The 21,412-nt window shown below is 51.7% G+C and overlaps 2 protein-coding genes across 5 annotated transcripts in view; one reads left to right on the forward strand and one right to left on the reverse strand.

Annotated features, from left to right (window-relative positions):
- Positions 1 to 711: 711 nt before the first annotated feature.
- Positions 712 to 13,475, forward strand: OAZ2 (ornithine decarboxylase antizyme 2). The gene is given in 6 exon segments (XM_074366346.1): positions 712 to 907; positions 9,541 to 9,616; positions 9,618 to 9,698; positions 10,938 to 11,113; positions 11,898 to 11,983; positions 12,222 to 13,475. Coding segments are annotated over 6 exon segments (570 nt in total). The 5' UTR covers positions 712 to 887; the 3' UTR covers positions 12,353 to 13,475.
- A 1,291-nt stretch (positions 13,476 to 14,766) lies between these two features.
- The window catches only part of ZNF609 (zinc finger protein 609), a 187,665-nt gene continuing 181,019 nt past the window's right edge, over positions 14,767 to 21,412 (reverse strand). For 3 of the 4 annotated variants that reach the window (XM_074366339.1, XM_074366337.1, XM_074366340.1), the window contains 4 exons: positions 20,462 to 20,637; positions 20,014 to 20,230; positions 19,449 to 19,527; positions 14,767 to 19,176 (listed from right to left, as the gene is read on the reverse strand). In XM_074366339.1, coding sequence (XP_074222440.1) covers positions 19,454 to 19,527; positions 20,014 to 20,230; positions 20,462 to 20,637 — 467 coding nt within the window. In that variant the 3' untranslated portion in view covers positions 14,767 to 19,176; positions 19,449 to 19,453. The remainder of the gene's footprint in view (positions 19,177 to 19,448; positions 19,528 to 20,013; positions 20,231 to 20,461; positions 20,638 to 21,412) is intronic. The other variant, XM_074366338.1, reaches the window with a different exon arrangement.

Raw genomic sequence — 21,412 nt, forward strand, 5'->3', positions numbered from 1 at the left:
ACTGACCTGAAGGGTCTGTGCACCAGTGATTGTGACCTCTTGGCATGTGTGCTCAGGACCAACAGGGATGGTGACTGTTAACTAGTAACCTTGCATGATTGTGATCTGAAGTGACTGTAAGCAGGTCAGCATCTGAGCCTTCCACCACCGCTGTCTGGTAATTGGGATCTTGACCCACGGAGATTTGTCTCCAGCAAAGACTGTTGAGCTCAGCTGACAGCTGAGGTTATTGATCTGCACTATGAGCTGCGGTAACTGGGATCTGTGGGTCTGGTTTAGTCTAGAATGTGTGTAGTGCCGATTGTGTTTGTTTAATAAAATATCCTACCAGGCCTACAAATGACACAGCCCTGCTCAGCCCAATCAGGCAAACAAGGGCTGGGGACGACGACCGTCAGGTCAACGCTCAGTAAACTTTACTTGAAATACAACGCATCGTTCGGGCTGCGCCACCGCCGCCGCCACCGCCACGACTCCTCCCCCCGCTCCCACCCCCACCCCCACCCCCACCCCCGATGCTGCTCTTCAGCGGGACCTCCGCCAGGCCCCCTCCGCTACCAACCCCTGACGCGCCTGCGCGGAAGCGGGGCGGTGCTTTGCCCTTTGTTGTGGGCCCCAGTTTCCCAGGACACCGCGCGGCTCTGGGGTGGGGCTATGCAGATGAGGCATTCGGGGGCGGGGCGGTTGCGGCGGCGTCGGCGGCGGCCGGGGAGGGTCAGTTGGAGGCAGGCGCTCGCTGAGGCAGGAGGAGGGCTCTGGGCCCGCGGCCTGACAGGGACTTAGCCCGCAGAGATCGGCCCCGCGCGCGCGCGACCCCACACCCACCCACTCATCTACCTACCCACTCCCTGCGCCGCCTCCTCCCACCCTGAGCAGAGCCGCCGAGGATGATAAACACCCAGGACAGGTAACGGCCCGGCCCAGGCTCCCCGCCCCCATCCTCCCCTCATATGCTCCTGAGGGCCTCCTCCCCCACCACCCAGAAGGCCCCCACCCCTCCTACAGGGCCCCATCCGCCCCCCACTGGGTCCCTTCCCTACTTCAGCCACCCTAGTCTGAGCCCCAGCCCCGCAAGTGGGCCTCCTTCCGTCCTTTAGCCACCCCCTCCCCCCAGCCCGGCCCATCCCCCTCATCCGGGCTTCCTCCTCTCGTAAAGCCCCCACAAACCTGGACCCAGCCTTCTAATCCAGTTCCCATTTCCCTTCAGGCCCCGCCAAACGGTGCCCCGTTCCCGAAATTATGCTTTCTCTCTCATCCCGCCCTGAATTGTTTCCCATCTTCCCCAAATCTTTCTTCTTCCCCCTTATAAGTCACTTAGCCCTTCTCTTTGAATCCCTTCCCTAATTCAAACTGCCCTCTCCAACCAGATATCTCTGTTATCACTACCCCTCTCCCCAGGTGAGACTCCGTCCTTCAGTTCTCAACTGGACCCATTACCCCCACCTGTCATCCTCTCCCTCAACCCCCAGGCCTAATAGTCTTTACAGTGATGCCCAGTCCTCCCCTTGGTCCCTAAGTCCAGCTTAATCTTTTCCTTCCCTTCCTCCCTTGGTACCCCTTTCCCAATTAGGCCCCATTTTCCCTGTCTCCCACCTCATTCCTTTAATTTTTTAAACCCTTTGGACTCCTGTCCTCCATCCTGTTCTGCTAATGTTCCCCCCAACATGCTTCTAAACATTCCTACCCTTTAAACACTTTCTGTCATCTCCACTCTTACTCCTCCCATCTTACCTGAACCACATCTCCAGATCATTAGATCACAGAACTCAGCCCATCCTACTTCTGTTGAAGGCCTACCCTCTTACCTGTATGTACCTCCAGTGCTTTCAAATCAGTCCCCATACTCAGGACACGGGGCCTTTGCAAGTTTCCTCCCTCAAAACCTGACCCCAGCCTCCCCCCATTAACTGGAGAGAAAGGCTGGGCATCTTTCTGAAAATGAGCAACAGTAGTTTTCTAAACTTGCTTCATATATGCTTCCTCCCTGCCCAAAGTAGGCAAAATTCATTATTCAGTTTTTTATTCAGTTTTCTTCTCTCTCCCGCTCCTCTTTTTGTCCAAGGCAGCCCTACGTCATGCAGCTCTCCCTCAAACATATCCCATTTTTCTGCCCTAAACTCTTCTGTGAATCTGTTCCCTTAATTTCCTGATTCCCCACAATTTTTAACCCCAGCTGCTGCTTACACATCAGAATGGCTTTCATTTAGAGTTTGGATTCTAATTCTCTTACTCATTTTTTCCCAAGACTTGTTGCTGTCCCCTCCAAAATGAGTCCAAAGCTCATTAGTTCCCCACACCAGACCCTTTGTCTCCAGATTTGGCCTTATGGCCTCTGCCCCTCAATTGGGCCTCATTGTTTTGCAAGCAGATCCCTTCCCTGCAGATCCTCCTTAAACTGTGCCCTGGTCTATCCGAAACTGGACTTTAGTTCCTCTTATAAACAGAGCCTTCCTTAATTGCTTTTCTTCACATACGGCTCTATCACTCAAGGTTCCTCTCAAACTCGGGCTCCCTTCTCACAGAAATGATCTCTAAGTTGCCATTTCCCACTCCTTTAGCAGCACTATCCTTAAATGTTCCAGCTGGGTTTTCCGCTTTTCTTATGTCTCAGTGCCTCAACCCTGGCTGCACATGTGAAAAATCAGTCACCTGGGCCCCACATTCAAAGATCTGGTGTAATTAGCCTAGGGTGGGGCCTGGTTATTAGTGTGTATTTTTGAAGCTCTCTGGGTAATTCTAATCGGCAACTGGAGTTGAGAAACACTGCTTCCCCTCCCTTCACCCCAGAAGACCCTTCTCGTCATATTCCTTTAGTGGGTGTCAGTCCTTTCTCTGCTGAAAAGGGTCTTGTCTTCGGATTTCTCGGTATTTCTCTCCCAGGTACTATCCAGAAATACCCAAGATTTAAGAGGCAACAGCCTCTTAAATTCACCTGCCTCCAGTCACTCAGTTCTCAGCCATTACCTATTTTCTTCCCTAAATTCTTAGACTCTTACCTGGCTCCCACACACTCGTGTCTTCCCTCCATGCAGAAGGAAAATTCCCTCTTCGTTTCTGGTTTGTTGTGGCCCCATTACACCCGCCTCCCAAGCCCTCTTAGTAGAGTCCCATTCTCTGCTCTATTTTCCTTTCCCGAGACCCTCCATGTCCATCGCCCTTTGCAGTCCCCTCTTATTTCATCTTCTCTAAACCAGCCCCTCTGGAGCTGAGGAGGTGGATGTGGATATATACTTAGATGGTGCTGGATGCAAGAGGTGTTACTTGTGGTAAAGGAGGCTCTGTGTGCCGAGGGTAGATTGCAGGTATGAGAGGGTAGGATGAAGTGCGGGGGCGGAGGGAAGCAGAGGAACCTCCAGGAAAACCCAGGGGTATGTGAGATGGGTTTTTCTTACTTAGTCTTATGGTTTTGTCTTCGCAGTGGGGTTTGGAAAGTGGTATGGTCTCAGGCGGCCTTCTCTGGAGTCCTCTGGACTGAACTGGTCTGGGTGCCAAGTCCTTTGCAGGCCGAGCCCTGAGAATGGAGCACTTGGGACCAACACACGTAAGGGTCTCCACCCACTGTGAGGCTGAGAGACCCGCGCTCTAGTTCTGGCTTTGCCAGCGGGCTGACACGTAAAAAGAGGGAGTTGGGTTCGCTTCGCTTTGAAGCCTCCTTCCAGATTCCTAAGTGGCAAAACAGGCTTGCTTGTCTCCAGGGCCCTTGCTTGGTGTGTTGGTAATTTGAGGGGCTTGGCTGTATGAAAGGCAGGTGGAGGGAGGAGCCAGCTGGCCTGCCAGGGCCTGGGCAGGAGCAGGGCCTTGGATCAGGCTCCTCCACTTTGGCCTGGGGGTGGGGTGGTGTGTGCCGGGTGTCTGGTTTCTTTGAGTTATGGCAGTCCTGTTTCCATAGTGTGTTTCTAAGCCTCCTCTAGGCCTGCCCCTAACTTTCTAAAAGGAATCCTGGTAGAGCTCGAACTAGGGATTTCGATAAGAGCCGGATGTTCTTCCCAGTCAGTGCCCTTGGTGTTTTGTATTCACAGAGCGGGGAGCCGGCTGGGAGTTGAGGGCCTGTTGGTGGGGGATGGGCTTTCCAGCTTCCTTGGCCCCAGTGAAATACTCGAGGTGGAGGCTTGGTTTCCTGGAAGAAGTAGCTGCAGAGGAGCCCTGCAGCATGTTTTGAAAACCAGGCTCTTCCTTTCTGGTTTTGTTCAGATTACCTCAGAAACGTCAAAAATTCCAGATGGTGGGGGAGGGAAGAAGACGCAAGTACAAGAACTTTTATTATGGTTTTTGAACAACAGGTTGAAACCCAAGGATGACCTTTCTCTCCCTGGATTTGCGGAGGCAGGAATATAGTCTCTGCCTTGGGCTTGCTTAGTACCTTGTGACAGTACGGTGTGCGGAGGAGAGCTTGCCCTGGCTTGATATCCGTGTTGTGATCAGTGTGTGTCTGATGGGCTTTGAAGAGAAGCAGTTGGTTCCACAGGTGGTGGTTCTTGGGGGCAGCCAGGGTACAAGGCACGCCTTAGCTATCCCGAGCATCTTCACCGGTGGCTCCCTGGGTGATGGAGTTCCTGTCTCTCCCCCAAAGAATTTGATTTTGATTACTCCTTCTGCGGCTCACTGGGTGTGGGGTGGTAGGGAGAGGAAGTTTTCCTGTGATGTGCCTTCAAGGTCATCCCATGGAGAAAGACACTCCTGGTGTAGTCAGGAATCCCCCCAAATTGGAGGTATGCTTCGGAAAGCTGTGTAGACTAAAAATAGTAATTCCTTACTCTGCCAAGAAATCCAAGTTTAGCTCTAGAGCAGCTCAGAAATATAAAAAAGGGGACTGAGGAGTGGGGTAGCGGGATGTTCTGTATGTGCATTTCTAGAAAAAAAGTAATTCATCCCTTTTGAAACAGTACACAGTGTTGATTCAGGTTGGTGCCATAGTTCGGAAGGCTATGAAGCCTAATTGAAATCTGTAGACCAGAAGTGGCCAAGTAGGTGACAAGAATTTTGTTACTTGAAGTGAACAAAACAGGTATTTTCCGGGTAGCAGCAGCAGAATAAAGTGCTTTGTATAAGGTAAGCCTTAAGAAAATTTCCTAGGCCTTTGGTATTGTTTAAACAATGAAGTAATTTTATCCTGGAAGAGGGGCTGAACTGGCTGATGGGCTTTCTATACAAACAAGATTGAGGTACTTGAAATGTAAAATTAAGGTCTTACGCTGAAGCACGATTACCTTGCTCTCTACCCACCTCTGGCAGCACGTGTGGCTGTGCCGGCCTTTGGTGGAAGATTATCGGTATCAGCTGTGTAACAAGATAAACAAACCTCAGAGGCACAGAGATTCTAGCTGCCACCGTAAGTGCGTTTCTTGTGGAAAATCAACCAGAACCCAGTTTTGCTTTCAGTCTGTGATTCAGAATGGTGATGTCATTTTCTTTATAATCGTGCTTACCCAGTAGACTCCCTTTGGCGCACAGAACAGCCCTGGTGAAATGACTTACACTTGGCATCTGACCAGGGCTCCTTTCTCATCTGAAAAGGGAATTGGCAGCTGGAAACCAGCCTCTGTGCTCACACTAGACTGGAGGTGGCCACTCACCTCCCACCTTTCTTCCTTTTTCTTTGTAGCTGAGTGCGATGGCAGCCCTGGGTTGGTCCCTCTTTGCTGTGTAGGGATTAGTCATCAGAGACCTTCTTAGCCTCGGAGTAAAAGCAGCCTATGTGAGGGAAGTTAGGGCGCCCTAGAGAGTGCTCTGTAGGCCGGGCTGAGACCGGAATGGGGCAGAGGAGGCTGAGAGAGAGGAATGGATGTAGAATGTTTGGGAGTGTGGTTTTTATGTCTTTTCACTTGATACTACAGGGTAGGTAATGCCAAGGCCATCTGACCCTCCTCTAGCAGGTAATGGAAACCAGCAGAAAGGGTGCAGGCTTGAACAAGCTCAGGCCACTGATTCAAGAGAGAGATGATCAAAAGTGTATCAAGGAGAATATGAATTCAAATATTTGTTAAGTGTAGCTGAGTGGAAGTTAGCCATGGAATTACTTTGATATTAAACCTCTGTGTAGCAGGCTGTACCCTGCTTTGAGCAAACTAAATGTAAAAATCAAAACTGACATAAAGTCTACTGGAAGTGATTCTTTAACAGGAGATCCTTTACTTTCTCGAGAGATTTTAGGCTACTTTCTTTAAATAGTAAGCACCCTAGAGATTTAAAAATCAGATTTGAATGATAAAAATTTGATTTACCAGCAGCATTCCCCAGGAATACACCTGCTGCATACACTGCCTGTTTGTAGCCAGTGTATGAAATTATAACCTGCTAAGGACTTTTCAGACACCAGTTTCACAGAATGCTGTGAATTAGAGGCAGCAGGATGTGGGAAGCTGGTAGCATTCTTAAGTATCCTGAGGAGTGTTTCCAAGGGCATGTCTGATAACAGCTGGGAAAATAAAAGGCACTGGCTTTTTTTGATTTGGCTCAAATCTCCTCTCTCTTCCGTATTAACTTGGATAGCTGACGCCCTCATTTCCAGCATGGTTTATATTTTTCTTCTCCAGAAGCAGGACCAGCTCAGCTGGATGTTTGAGTTCAGTCTAATACGTTTGATTCTCCTTAATCAGCCTGATCTTTTCAGCCTCTAGGTTGAGCTGCTTAAATCATCCTTTGGTGGTAGGGATTAAAGTATGCCTGCCCCCCAGTAGAGTGAGCAGGATGTGAGGAAGGAATGAATGGAAGAAGCTGGGCACGGGAGCCAGTAGCAACATGACCGAACTGAATGTGAAACCTAACCTGGCATGGATCTTGTGACAGGAAGACTTGTGTTTAAAAGCCACTTTTGTCTTGTGCTCAGGTTCCTCCAGGATTGACTATTCCTACTGAGGTTGGTGGCGTGCTTTGCCACAACACCATTTTGAACACTTAAGTCAATACAAGAAGAAAAGGCCACTGCTGGCCAATTTTATGCCCCTTGATTTCTTTACCCACCATATGTGTACTCATATCCCTTCCCTTTTCATGCCAGAAATGACAGTCAGGGTTTTTTTTGTTTTTTTTTTTTGAAAGATCACGGTTTGCCATTGACACAGCAAGTAACTAAAAACAGATCCATTATGATGGATGATGAAAATAACTATTGATTGTGATCTGTGTACTAAGCTTATCCCAAACCCCAGCTGTTTCTCTTACGGAACTGGAACTGGATCCCAGGGTGGGGACCTAGAACACCCTTCCACCCGTTACTCACTCACACTTGCCTTCTGTGCAGACTTTGTGGAGGAGGAAAGAGTTCCCTGGATCCTTGTGTGTGAGTGGGGAAGTAAATGGTATTTTACCATGGAACAGACTTCTTACATTTTATTTGAAGAGAAGTGAGATCGTGATACCAGAAATATCACATGGTCATAGATTAGTGCTGGACACAGGGTAACCCTAGGGATTACTTCTAGGAAGACAGGGGATTCTGGATCTTAAAAAAAGAAAACCCACCTTATTCTGATCTTTTCATTGGGTTGGCCCCATTACTTCTGCTATTTTCAAGAAAAATTAGTTCAGAATCAAGACGGTGGTTGGAATGCAGGTCAGGGGTTGAATATAGCTCTCCCTACTAAAGACCACTGAGGGATAATTTCTCTGGAAGTGAGTTAGCACCAGAATTCTAGGACTGCAGGGGCCTTGGTGATCCAGTTGTGTGAACCCATGCAGTCCTCCTGGTGTCCAAGGCTGTATCTCATCTGTCTACCCCAGAGGTTCGCCCAGTCCTTAGGCTGCTCCACTGACCAAGCCAGCCAGCTGTCTCCAGTGGCCCGGCCTTCCTGGTGTTTCTGCATGAACCTCAGCAGAGGCCGAGAGGTGGTCACTAGGGAACGGGGAAGGGAACCGTCTCACTAGGGGCAGGTGTGCACCTTTGCCTGGTGAAACCTCCGCCCTTCTTCTCTGGCCTGGACATTCTATGGTTCTATCCCTTAACACACTGGAAGGTTTTTTGCTTTTTTTTTTTTTTAAACAGCTCATTGTCTCCAATAGAAAATAAGTCCTGTTCTTGAAAACAGTAGCACAGTCCTCTGTCTTGCCCCTTCTCCTAGGGGCTGGTGGTGAGGCCAAGAGTAGGGGAGGTGAGGATGCCCTGAGGCTTTCCAGAGGAGGCTGGAGGTGATGCATCCCCAGGCGTTGATGCGTCTCTGGGCCCACTGACACTGTCCTGGGAACTTGATCTCCTGGTGAAATTTCCAAGTGTAATTTTAGGCACCAATTGAAATCCCTGAGAGAATGGAGGAACCGAGCCAGAGCAGGGGTGGGTCTGGACCTCCTGTCTCAGCTGGAATGCTGGCATGGGTCTCCTGGTACTGAGGGTCTGTCTCAGTGGGCTGCACCTCTGGTTATCGTACCGTTGCCACGTTACGTGTGAGTTCATCTCTGTCACTCTGAGCCTCAGTCTGGCATACCACTTAAAGCAGGACAGTGAGCAGAAGGGTGCCTCACATCATTTTACAAATGGTTTTCAGGGGGGAACGGCCTTGATTTATAGCGTGGGCTGATTTCTATGGTTTAAATACTCCATCGGCTGATTCATGCTACCAACATGCCGTCGCTGAATGCGTAGTTGGGAAGAGGGGTGCAATACTGGGCGAGCTGGCTCCAGCACCTCACTGCAACACCCTCCCATAAATGTTACCCCTGGTGTTCCAGTTGCCCTGAGGCTGGTGTGCGGGGGCCAAGGGCCAGGCCTGCTGCTGAGTCATGGTGTCACATGCACAGTTTTCCTCTTTCCTTGTTTCACTTGCCCTGGGCCTGTCGAATAAGCTACATCTCAGCCTAAAGAGCCCGTGAATTAGATTCAAAAGCAGTGGAGCAGATCTGGAGCCCTTGGTGGGTCCACCTGAAAATCATGGTGGTCAGAAAGGGACACACCTGGAGGTGACAGGCGCTTTTAGGAGTCTTGTGATAATTGTGATCCATCTGATAATTGGTTTCCTTACTCAGTAAGCATGCATACCTCCTTCCCACGCCCACAACATACAGGCAGTTCAGTGTCCATTCTGACCAGGTCAGTATCACCTGAACGCCCACGCCCAGGCCAGATTCCAACAAAGACGGGCAAGGAGACAGCATTTCGTGGCACAGAAGGGACAAACTCATGTACCGTAATACTCCGTACTGTAGTGCACCTCCTCTTTTTGGGGAGGTAAATCCCTGGATTTAATTCTGTTTTTGACCCTAGAGGGATTTAGGTGAGTAATTTCTTGTCCAGTTCCATTGTTCAGATCGGGGAGGAAGCCATCATTGGAAGTGGCCTTGGGAGTCCCTCAGGGACACAGTACCCAGGCCAGAGTGACTTCCTGAGGCCCACATGCCTCTCCAGCCTGAAGTGACCGTGGAGGCTTTGTGATCCTGCCACGCAGGTTGTTGACACACTGTTGGTGTAAGGAAAGGCGCTGGGGCTGGGCTACACTGAGGCAGTTGTCGAGGGAGCACTTGCTTAGGGAGCGCCAGGGCAGGGGTTGGCTGGGATGCCGAGTTAAATCTTCCAGTCTTTGTGTTTACTGTCTCACTTTCTCTCTCTTGCAGTAGTATTTTGCCTTTGAGTAACTGTCCCCAGCTCCAGCGCTGCAGGCACCTTGTTCCGGGGCCTCTGTGGTGCTCCTGATGCCCCTCACCCACTGTCCAAGATCCCCGGTGGGCGAGGGGGCGGCAGGGATCCTTCTCTCTCAGCTCTAATATATAAGGTAAGGGGGACTCGGGTGGAAGGCTTCGGGCAGCGGCCTCTGACACCAGTGAGCGTCTGCTTAAGGGCAGTGATCACTGCCCTTAGTCTCCTGAGCCTTAGGCCGGGCCAGTAGTGGGGTTGGGAAGGACATTCTGAACTGAGGTTGCTGTGAGGCCTTTGGGGAGTCCCAGAAGGAAGATGTTAGCACCGAGCAAACACCCTGCTGTCCTCTCAGCTTAGTGGTCAGCACTTCTGTGCTGGTTCTGGGTCCTGAGTGGAGGGAGAGCGGAGTGGGAGCGAAGCGTGAAGGAACGTGAGAGCTCTTCCTGGTGCTACCCCTCAGTTTCTCTTGAGAAATACCAAGGGCCAGGAGTTTTCCCGTTGTCCTTGACTCGTGGGCATTCTGCCTTCTGTCCCTTACCAGTCTGAAGGTGGTGGGGAGGGCAGCGTTGGGATTGGTAAGGAGAGGGGGCCTTGCATCTCAGTCACCTGTCACTTTGGCAGCATGGGCACAGCCCAGGAGCTGTAGAGGGCCCTGGGAATCTGTCCCGAGAGTGATCTGGGCTGGAGCAGCTAGCCCTCTGCTGCCTTTTAATCTCCCATGAATGAGCCTAGAAGTTGGTTTAGTTTCTCCCTAAGGCTGGCGCTGAAGGGTGGCGGGGCAGCAGAGTCCTGGTGTCTTGAGGCTGGCAGGGGAGAGGCAGCATGGACCCTGTGGTCACCTGGAAGCCAGCTTTGGTTGCCCTGGGCCGCAGCCGAGCCCGCACGCACACCCACACTTGCTTTTGAGGTTTCTCCTTCAGGGAGGGAAGGGAAGGAGCATGGCTGGGGAGACAACTATGGGCTTTCAGTCAGGGAGGCCTGATGTGAATCTCAGCTCTGCCATTTACTAGCTGTGGAGCTTTGGGTCAGTTGCTTAATTGTTCTGGGCCCCTGGTATCTTAGATTTAAAGTGGGGATACTGGTGCCTACCTCAGGTGCTTGCTGTGGTGATTGAAGACTGAGAAAGTACCTTGCACAGGACTTGGCATCTAGTGGACTCTTGGTAAATAGTTCCCTTCCCATCATGCTGGCTTTTAGCCAAGATCAGCTGGTCTCAGTGCCCAATGAGTGGTGGTTCCATTTAGCCACAGTGCTGCTTTACGTTTTCAGTGTGCCTTCTGTGCCATGCCACCCTGAGGTTGGTGTCTAGGTTAGGGAGCCTCTGACATGGCCAGAAGCAGTAGTGACCTGGTCCTCTGATCTCATCGCCTGCCAGGACGAGAAGCTCACTGTGACCCAGGACCTCCCTGTGAACGATGGAAAACCTCACATCGTCCACTTCCAGTATGAGGTCACCGAGGTGAAGGTCTCTTCCTGGGATGCAGTCCTGTCCAGCCAGAGCCTGTTTATAGAAATCCCAGATGGATTATTAGCTGATGGGAGCAAAGAAGGGTAAGGAGCAAGTGTCGGGGAAGGGCAGGAAGCCTGTGGTGCAGAAGGGCGCATGCTCACTGGGGATAACAGATGGGTCGGGAGCCTGCCTTCCCCCCCAGCTGTAGGCTGCCCAGGCAGATACCGTTTAACAGTAAAGCAGGCCTGCTCTAGGTTATGATGACAGCAGATCATTATCACATTAACCCGATTCTTGTCATGTAGTCACCCAGTGGTTCGCTCTTCCCAGTGGACGTCACATCCCCCTCGAGCCACCTGACACTGGTGCGGTTCTACGGGCCAGCAGCTCTTACTGGGGGGCTTCAATGGGTTGGGCAAGGCCCTCCAAGCACCCAGGTTATCTAAGAAACAGTCCTGAGGATGGAGTTCTCTTGAGTGGCTCCAGCCGCTTGAGGAAATCCTTTCAGACAGTGTCAGGGCCCAGAGTCCCTCTCCGCAGCAGGCAGCCATCGCCACACCTGGCAACTCGGGAGGACCCCTGAGAAACTGGCTTCCCCTTCTAGGCCCCATACGTGCTTGTGAACTGCATTAGTTAAGTTGGTTAGTTTTTAATTTCAGATGAAGAACTCTTATTCCAGGAAAAGATAGTTTAATAACATTTTTCTGAAGGATTGTGGCTTATCTTTTTCTGAATTTAGTTAGGACTCCTGGGGTCTTGAAGTAGGAGCCTTCTCCCTAAAACCCCTGTACAGTGCTGGCTGTAAGCCTCAGGAAGGCCTTCGCAGGGGTGGCGGGCGTCTGGAGGGTGGCAGTGGGCTGAGTTGTTTTTCTTTGCCTCCTGCAGATTGTTAGCGCTGCTAGAGTTTGCTGAAGAGAAGATGAAAGTGAACTACGTCTTCATCTGCTTCAGGAAGGGCCGGGAAGACAGAGGTGAGGGGCCGAGCAGCCCGAGACCTGGTGCCCGGGCTGCGGAGGGGCAAGGGGCCTCCCGGGTGGCGAGCTGGGCTCCTGACTGCCATGTAGATCCCGGGGAAGCACGGGGCTGGGAGAGTCCAAAGTTAGTAAAGACCCACCGCCTATTTATTCCATCTTTGTCTTGGGTTTTCCCTTGACCTGAATATTCTCTTGTTTCTCATCAGAGTTCTTTTTACACTCTTCTCTTCTGCAGCTCCACTCCTGAAGACCTTCAGCTTCTTGGGCTTTGAGATTGTGCAGCCAGGCCATCCCTGTGTCCCCTCTCGGCCAGATGTGATGTTCATGGTTTACCCCCTGGACCGGAACTTGTCCGATGAGGACTAATGGTCACAGAGGATGCTTTGCCCAAGAGCCAGTGTGGGGGAAGAGGGGAAGTTAGGCAGCCCTGGGACAGAGGAGGGGGCTTCTTGCCGTCTAGGGAAGGACGCTGAGGGGCTCAGGGTGAGGGTTGCCTATTGTGTTCTCGGAGTTGACTTGTTGAAATTGTTTTCCATAAAGAACAGTATAAACATATTATTCACATGTAATCACCAATAGTAAATGAAGATGTTTATGAACTGGCATTAGAAGCTTTTTAAACTGCGCTGTGTGATGTGCTCTATTTAGCCTAGGGGAGGACACTGCCTAGAGGGGGAGGGGCTGTCTGGGTCGATGGGCAAGGCCTCGGGGGCTGGCGGACAGCACTGTCAGGCTGAGGTTCCCCTGCTGTTGGACTTTCTTTTTCGGTTTTTAAGACTTGTGTATTTTCTCTACTTGCTTCCTGTCACCCTGGGGGCTCCTGAGTATAGGCTTTTCAGCCCCTGGGCAGTGTCCTTGAGTTGTTTTTTGACACTCCACCTGGGCTTCTCTCCGTGCTTTTGTGTCTGGCCTGGAGAACGCAGGTCTGACCCCTCCCCTCCTTCTTTACAGCTTAGTGTTATTCTGGCATTTGGTTAAGCTGGCTTAATCTGTTTCATGTTCTCAATGCATTTAAAATAGGGACATTGAAGTTCACTCCCACCACCAGGGCTTTTTCTGGGGTGCCTGGGCCTTAAAAAACACTAGCCAAACTCCAATTCACAGATGACAGCCACGAGTTCTTGCTCTTGGCTACAGGCTCAGGCCCCAAGGTGTCTCCTTCCTAGGGTCACAAAGAACAGAGAGGAAGAGGAATAGCAACTCAGGGCCTGGGGCTTGTGGGGGAATTTGTTCTTAGGGACTAGATGCCTCTGCCTGGCTGGGTGTAGTGCTGACTGCCCCCCTACCTCCCTAACAGGTTCTGAGTGGTGCCTGAGCCCCTGCTTCACAGGGCTTAGGGCTGGGACTGGGGTGTAGAAGCGGCCTGCCCTTTTCTGGTTTCACTGAACAGCTTGTTCTAAGGGGGAGAGATCTAGATTGGGTGAGGGGGGTGGGGGTGTCAGGGAGGCAAGTATGTTGTGTTACTGTGTCAATAAACTGATTTAAAGTTGTGGTTGGTCTGTTCTTTATTCCTATACCAGGGCCAGCTTCCTTCTCCTACTGTGTTTTGAACCTAGAGCCCAACCCAGCGAGGGGTGTGATACATGCTTCTCAGGAAAAAAGCAGCAGCGCATCAGGACAGATGAAGGGACAGGCCGAGGTCTCCGGGGCCACATTACACTGCAAAACGCGGGGTTGCTAGGAGTCCGGGGCAGAATGCCAGAGCCCTCTAGAGCCCGGTACGTACACACAGCTTCATCCAGAACTGAGGCTACTCGCACAGGACCCAAGCCCTTCTCAGTGGTTCCTTTTGTGTAGAAGGCTGGGGCCTGAAGCTGGGTTCCCTGGGGGCGTTGAGAGGAACGTTCCCTAGGAAGAGAGTTTTCTCCTTTGGAGCCCAGTGCCCTGAGGCGCGGCTCCCACCCCCCTGCACCACCAGCCTGGTGGATGATGTCTCGGGGCCCTAAGCGGGACTGGAATTCCCCTCACCTGTGTTCTGTTTTTTTACTTTCTCAAGGGTTTAACTAGTACTTTTTTCCTTTTGCTTCTTTTTTCCCAAATGAAGTGCCTGGGCATGTTCTTCCACCTCCTGCAGCTTTGAAACTACTTACTGTGGAGCTGTGGCTGTCCTTAGGTTCTCTGAGTCTGGCCCATTTTCTCATTGTTCTGTGTGGAGCTTACTTGTGTTTTCACGCTGGGCCAAGTCATTAACCTTGGACTCCACTGGTATTCATCAAGAGAACTGAGCTCAGCACCTCCACCCCACACAGAATTGTAGAAGGCCTGCACCTGGAGACAGTCAACTGACATGAGAAGGGCTTGACCTGTCTCCCACTGGGCAGATAAACCCTAACGGCAGCATAAAGTCTGACTGAAAAGTGGTCATTAACAGTGAGATATTTACAACAGATCCACGTGAGTGCCGACAATGGCCAAATTAATGTAGGCAGTTCAGGCTTCAGATATTAAATTCATACCCAAGGACTCTACAATACAGGGATAAACAACAAGAAAAACTTAGTCACTGTCCATAAAGCCAGCTGAGTGGACCGGAAGCATGCCTGGGGGTCTGCTGCCATCTGCTGATGGATCCTCTTTAATACAGCTGGAGTTAGAAAGGCACTCAGCTAAGATTTCTCTTTCAAAAAGAAAACACTTGCTACTAACACCGCTGGCAGAAAAGAAATATGGTACCCCAGATCTGTACTCCAGTTAAAAAGCAACTTAGAAGGTGAATATCTTGGAGGTGGGAGGTTTGGAGTAGCAGAGGGGAGAGATGTGAAAGGCAAACTAAGTCTAAATTTAAGAACAGGGACATTAAAAACTTTATTCAATAAATACAACAAATAATTTAAAAATATACTTCAATTCCAAAGCCAATTAAGAAAAGGAAATAGAAAGAGGGAAAAACAGGGAAGGAGGAAATCAGAGGAAAGGGGGAAAGTTCAAGAGGTGGAACAGTGGTTTGGGTGGGTTGTGTTTCAGAATGTACCACCCTTTGAAATTCTGATCAAATGCTCTTGACCCACAAACCCTTAGCCCTTGTTCTGATGGGGTAGCCATAGGAGCGCACCAGCCAGGAATGATTCTCTGGGCTCTTGACCAGAGAACTTTGGAGGCTGGAATCTGGGGGAAGTATTAGGGGCTAGTTTCCTACTCATTCCTAAAAACCATCTGTTCTAGCTCCCAGGCAGGTTTAAGTAGCGCAAACTCTTAGGCAGAGTTCCCAGCTGCATAGTTTTCACAGGTGAGTGCCCAAAGCCAGGGCTTCTGGGAGACAGGTCCCAGGGTACCCAGGGTCCAAAGCCACTTTGGTGAATGGGATCTATGGGGGAAGACAGGAGAGGCCCAGGCACAGGACAAAGCTCCTGGGTAGGCCTGTGGCCAAGCCAGAAACACTGCTGGGCAGGAAAGGGCTGCAGGGCAGGTAGTCTGGACACTGGATTCAACAGCTTGCCGTCAGCCAGGGAAGGTGGAGCTCAGGACGCATATGGAGCAGGACCAGGAAGATCAGGAAAGCTGAGGGAGAACGGAAAAGTGGGGAGGCAGGCGGCAGCTCAGCAGCAAACTCCGGGAGAAATAACCAGCAGCCCTCACAGATTTGTGATTGTCTCTTAAAAAGATTTATTTTCTCTTCTTGCCTGAATGTACAAAGGCAAAAAGAGTACAGTTTGTATATATATATATTTATATATATATATAAAAAAAACAAGGAACTTGGTAATGTACACTTTACAGAAGGGAAGAATCAGGAAGACTGAAATTAAATTCAACAGAGCAACGCCAATGGAACAAAAGCTATGAACAGCAACACTGCCCCTCCAGCCCGGGCCTCCAGCTCGCCCCAACCTGCTCCCAGTGGGGGGCTGAGCACCAAGGCAAGCGGGTGGGCTGGGGCAGGAGGGGCTGGGGACGGCCTGGGAGGGTCTCCATCCCAGGAGGGGCCCATGGCAGAGGATCATCAGAAAGCTTCCTGGGATGCCCTAATAATAAAACAAATAACAAAGGCCCAGAATTATGGGGCCAGCTAGCTGCCCAGTTGAGTCTTGGGGGCATCAGAGTAGACACTGAGATGGTGATTGGGTGTATGGGACAGTAAGTGACATAGGTGACGTCAAAGCCCGTATACAATGACTCTAGCCCTTCTGCAGTCTTCCCCTCCCATTCCCAAACCAAGCCTCTCGCCCCCACTTCCTTGGAGCCTGGAGAGAAGAGATTCAGAAGCATCGTTTCATTTCACAGAGTGCCCTCTTAACCCTTCTGCATGTGGTCCTTTGACCTTGAGATGTGTGGAGAGGGTGAGGTAAGAGGAGGAAATGTCATACGTGTGCACGTACATGCACGGGCAGGGAGCAGGGATGAAGGGAACTGGCACACCTTAAATGAGGAAGCAGCAGACGTGAGTCCTCCAGAGCAGCTCTCCGAGCCTTGGCTGTCCTACCTGGGGACGAGGCTTCTTCCCTCTAGCTTCTCTGTCGGGGCCCGGAGGAGCAATGTCTGTCAAGAGAACTGGGCAGGGGTGGCTCAGAGAGAGCCTTGGTCTGGTGGTCTCGGCTCTTAGCAGCAAACTCTTCCCGCCTTTGCTGGGGTGGGGTGGGAATCCTTGATGAGTGTCTGAACCCTGGGCCCAGGTCACAAGTGCCACAGGTACACTGCCCGCCGCCCCGTGTTCCTCCTCCCCACCCACGTGGAGAGGCTAGAGGTGGACAGCAAGTCCTCGACTCAGCTCTCGTCAAGGATCTCTCGCATCCATCACTGCTGCTGCGTGTTACTTCAGGGAGGGAAGGCTGGGCCTGGCCAGGGTCAGGGGCCGGGGGACCAGGGATCAGGAAAAGGCAGTGCCATGCTGCTACTGCTGCTTCCATCTGCCTTTCTGGGCAGCTTAGCTCCTGCTCTTCAAGGGAGACTTGGATGTAAGGATCCAAGAGCCAAGTGTTTTTTAAGGAAAAAAAAAGAAAAGGCTGTTCCCTTCTGCAGAACCCAAGGCTGCCCTGCTAATACAGAAGTTCCTTTTCTCTGTTACAGAATAAAGTGGAAAGGGCAGGAATGTGGGGCCATTCCTGTCCAATGGGAAAGAAAATTACTCCGAACAGTTTCTTCACAATATGTACAGAGCACGCTGTAAGCTAGCGCCACAGATACAAAACACACAACAATATTTAAAAACAAACAGGAACAGATGGGCCCCTGGCTCCACCCCACAGGAGCCTGGGAGGGCATAATCAGACTGAAGTTGAGAGCCATCATTTTGGTGGGGATGACTCAGGTTAGGTGGGGTCAAGGGTGTCCACACCAGCTACTTCCATGGGTGAACAGGAAGTCGTTGCTCAGAGCTCTGCCCGCTGGGGCAGCAGGAGGCAGAAGGAATGATGGGGGAGAGAGGCTGCTTGGGGCCTGCTAAGAGGTCTAAAACAGTGGGTATTTTGGGAGGGGCTCAGAACCCAACTTGAACAAAAACAAGGACATGGAAACCTAGAAGAAAGGGCTATAGGACCGAGGGGCTCATCTTGGGCAAATAACCTTGAGCCTCTCTGGAGTGGGGCTCTGGGGATCTCGGAAAGCAGCTTCCGCTGGGCATTGTGCTTACTGTCCTCGGTCCCCATGCCCCCAACTGTTCCAGGGCCAAGCCCTTGCTCTCACATAGTCACTTTTGGCACTCTGGTCACAAACACCTTCTCTGACCTAGGCTGGTGCCTGTCAGTCTTCATCTCTCTCTCAATCCAGAAGGTCAAGGAAAGACAGGAGAGGAGGAGGGCAAAGGGATGGTACCTCAAAAACAAAGTTAAGAGCTAAAGCTCCCCACACCTCGGGGAAGAAGTGACTTCAATAAAGTTACCAAATCATTGTCACTTTCCTAGTACAAGAGCATAAAGCCTGGACTAGGACTGCATTTCTAAGAACAGAGAAACATCTCTGCCTCAGAGCACAGCTCCAGTGAGTGTACTCCGTGGCTCCAAGGAGTAATGGCTTGCATGTGTTTTCCCAGGGTCTAAGGAACACAACCTCCCGTGGTCAGTGGCCCCTCAAACAAAAACATGTGTTACAAAGAAACACGGCTTATGTTGGCACACACACGGGTTACAGACTGAGCTATGTAAAGTTGTGCAGTTGTGTACAGAGAAACTGGGCTGTATAGATTTGTGGCCCTACATGAAGATGACACTTGGACGGCTGCATGGAAAGCACATCTCTAAGTAGGGCTGGGTGCTCCCAGGGCCTGCCTTGCGGGCTTGCCCTCAGGTGACCTGGCAGATTCCAAAGCTCCCCCAGCTGGGGGATACTGTTTTACCTGCCTGAGTCTTAAGAGCCAAGCAGTGGAAGAGAGGAGAGATCAGCGTGGGGATCCCCCTGGGAAAGGCACCAAGGGGTCAGCAGGGGAGTGAGAAAAGGGCAAGGAGTAGGGGCTAAGCAGCGCAGGACTCAGCGGGGTGCAGCTCCCAGTTCCCAGGCTCCATCGTGCTCCGGCTCCCGCCCGGTGTCCCCGGGGAGCCCTGGGGCGGTACTGGGACCCCGGCCCTCTGCCTGACAGGCAGCCCAAGGCCACGGTGGAGCAAATGCCTTGGTCTCCCTCTCGAGGCTGGGCTCTGAGCGTTTAGATGTGCTCATGTGAGAGGGGAGAAGTCTTCATGTTTGAAGACCTTGTCTTCACAACTGCAGAGAAAACAGCCCCCAATTTCTTTCCTGAGATTCTAATTCCTCCATGTGCTGCCAGTTCCCAGGGCCCAAGCCACTGGGGAGATGCAGGGTCTGGTGATGGTGGTAATGACGGTGAGGGGGTATGGCTGCTGTGCTGTCTTCAGACCTTGCCCAGTGCTGAGGGTCCCTCCCTGGTGGGGGGGGGGGTTGCTACTGCTCTGGCAGCTGACCAGTAGCTTGGGGAACAGAGCAGTGACTTCTCTGGGCTGAGGCCATGTTCCCCTGGCTGCTTCCCACGCCTTCATCTCCACAGAGGCCACAACAGTCACAGCTGTGGCCGAGAGAATAAATATTTTTGCTAAGTACCAGTCTCCAGCTCCTGAGGAAGAGGGAGGGTCAGGGAGTCCAGGGGTCTGGTGGAGGCGCGATAGCCAAGGGTCTGCCTTCAGTCACGGTGGGAACGGCAAACAGGATGACCAACACCATTTAACTGATGTCTAAATGGCACCTCCAGCCCCTCCTTGGGTGAGCCAGTCCGGGCCCGTGAAGCTGACTTTATCCGGGCACTTGGTGTTCTGCAAGGGAAACAGGGACAGATAACCAGGCACTCGGCCTGCTGGTAAAACAACCACAAGGTGGCGCTCCAAGAACATGAACTGCAGGGGAGGCCGGTCCTGGTCCCCAGGGGAGATGTTCCACAGCTCCCCCCAGAGGCACTTGGCTTCACGGGCGGCTTGGACCACCGAGCCCACAGAGCTGTCCCTCACAGAGGTTCCCTAGGGATTCTGTGATCCAGGTATCAACTACCCCTGCTCTCTCTGTTGCCCCACATGGAAAAGTCACTTACCGTTCTCACCTCCGGGGGGGTGGGTAGAGTGAGGGAGCTGAGCCTTGCTGGCTGGCAACAATGGCTGTAGAAGAAAGCCCTGATGAGGAGGAGGACACGTTAGTCGCACTCCCAGGACCCGCCCGTGAAGCGCTTTCTCTTGGTTGGCTAGGGGGCTCTTGGGAGGAGTTCCTCTCTACATTCCTAGCTCCACTGAGCTTTGGGGTGCTGACAGAAGGGAACCTGATACTTGGTCAGATACAGTGGCTGGGGATAGATAGTAAGGCTCTATTTTTCAGTGGCTGGTTTCTCTTTGGCTGTGGGAACACCTGTTCCTTATTCTTCTGAGTATCAAAGCCACTTATCTGGAGGGGTTTGAGAATCCCCACGCACCAAGGGAAGAAATAAATTTCTTATGCTTTAATGATTGTCTGCAGGAGGCTAGGATTCTGGACAGATCTGAAGCTCAAGGAAACAAACCAAACCAAAACCCCCCCCAAAAAAGGATTCTTGCCATGGGCCCCTTGCTGTGGGCAATGCTACTGAGATGGAGTAGGAAAGACAGGAAGCGGGGAATGAGGCTCACCTGCTGCATAGGGTAAGTTGTACTGTGCCGGGAGCAGCGAGTACCCCAGGTGGTGGTGGTGGTGGTGCGTGGACATCAGGCGCTGAGACGGGGAGGTGCGCGGCCGGTCAACACTCCGCTCAGCCCCACCTGCTCCCCCGACGCTGCTACAGCTGCCACCACCCCCAACCACCCCACAGCCTCCCCGATCTCTCTCCTGAGAAGTTTTATCACTTATCTGGAAAGGAAAGCAGACACAAAAGCACTACTGTGAGACACACACATGAAAGCAAGGTGCCCACAGCCCACATTTGACTCCTCCTAAGAGTCAAGAGGCACCCGGTGGAACTCACGTCAGGTCAGCCAAACTGCACTGTGGTTAGGACCCGAACTCGCCCACCTTCTCCTAGACCCTGGATCTGGCCTTATCGGTTTGTGACAACAGCCAGTGTCACTGCACTTCCCTTACCGTGGGAGACTTGCTCTTGTAATGACTGGCGTGCTGCTGCAGGATGTCCAGAGCTTTGGACTCGGAGCTGGATTTACAGCTGACGCTGGGGCTGGCTCGTGCCTTGTCAGCATCTTCACCCCCTGAGACCTTGCTGCCATACGGGGAGAAAGAATAGCTGGAAGGCAGGTAGGATCCTGGGGGAGAGAAATAAAGCAGTCAGAGATGGGAGAGGTAGAAGAAACTCCGCTTTCCTGAGCCTGGTTAGGTGGGCACCAGCTTTCCTAGGCACAGGCTGGGCTATTTTCTACCACAGTGTCTTCAGCCTGCGGCTTAGTGTATCTCTCCTTTACTGAGCTCCGGAGGCAAACAGCTATGGGATGTAGGAACGTGGCCCTCAGTTTCTGGGGAATCAACTTCCTTAGAGCCCCAATCTCAGAGCTCCATCTGTATGTGACAGACAGCCATAGGATCTGAAAGATCACTGGATTTGCAGTCAGATGTCCTTGGGCTCAAATCCTACCTGTGAGACTTTCCAGCTGGGTAGCCCTGAGCAAATTAATAGCCTTTTGAGCTAATCAGTTTCTTGATCATCAAAATGAAGATACTGACTTACAGAGTGACGGAGAGGATTAAATAAGCTGATGTACATAAACCACTTAGTCCGGTCTGGCCCGAGCAGGCACTCATCGAGTGGAACCGCTGCTGTTACACAGCAGGACTGGGGGGACAGGAGGAAGGAATACTACAGGGCGAGACAGCTTCCTATCTCTGAAGAGCTTACTCGTCCTATTTAGAATTTGCCTTATAATGTCAGTATCCAGGCTATTTCGGCTGCTCTCCTACAGGGAGGTGGGAGCTCTAAGGAGGGAGAGAAGGGCCCTTCCACCCCAGAAGCATCCCACATGGCTCTTCAGGCAGCAGAAATCAGTGATGGGAATTGAAAAGCATTTTCTTCTTACAAGTTAAAAA

The sequence above is a fragment of the Camelus bactrianus genome, chromosome 6 (assembly GCF_048773025.1).
Source record: "Camelus bactrianus isolate YW-2024 breed Bactrian camel chromosome 6, ASM4877302v1, whole genome shotgun sequence".
Lineage (NCBI taxonomy): Eukaryota > Metazoa > Chordata > Mammalia > Artiodactyla > Camelidae > Camelus > Camelus bactrianus.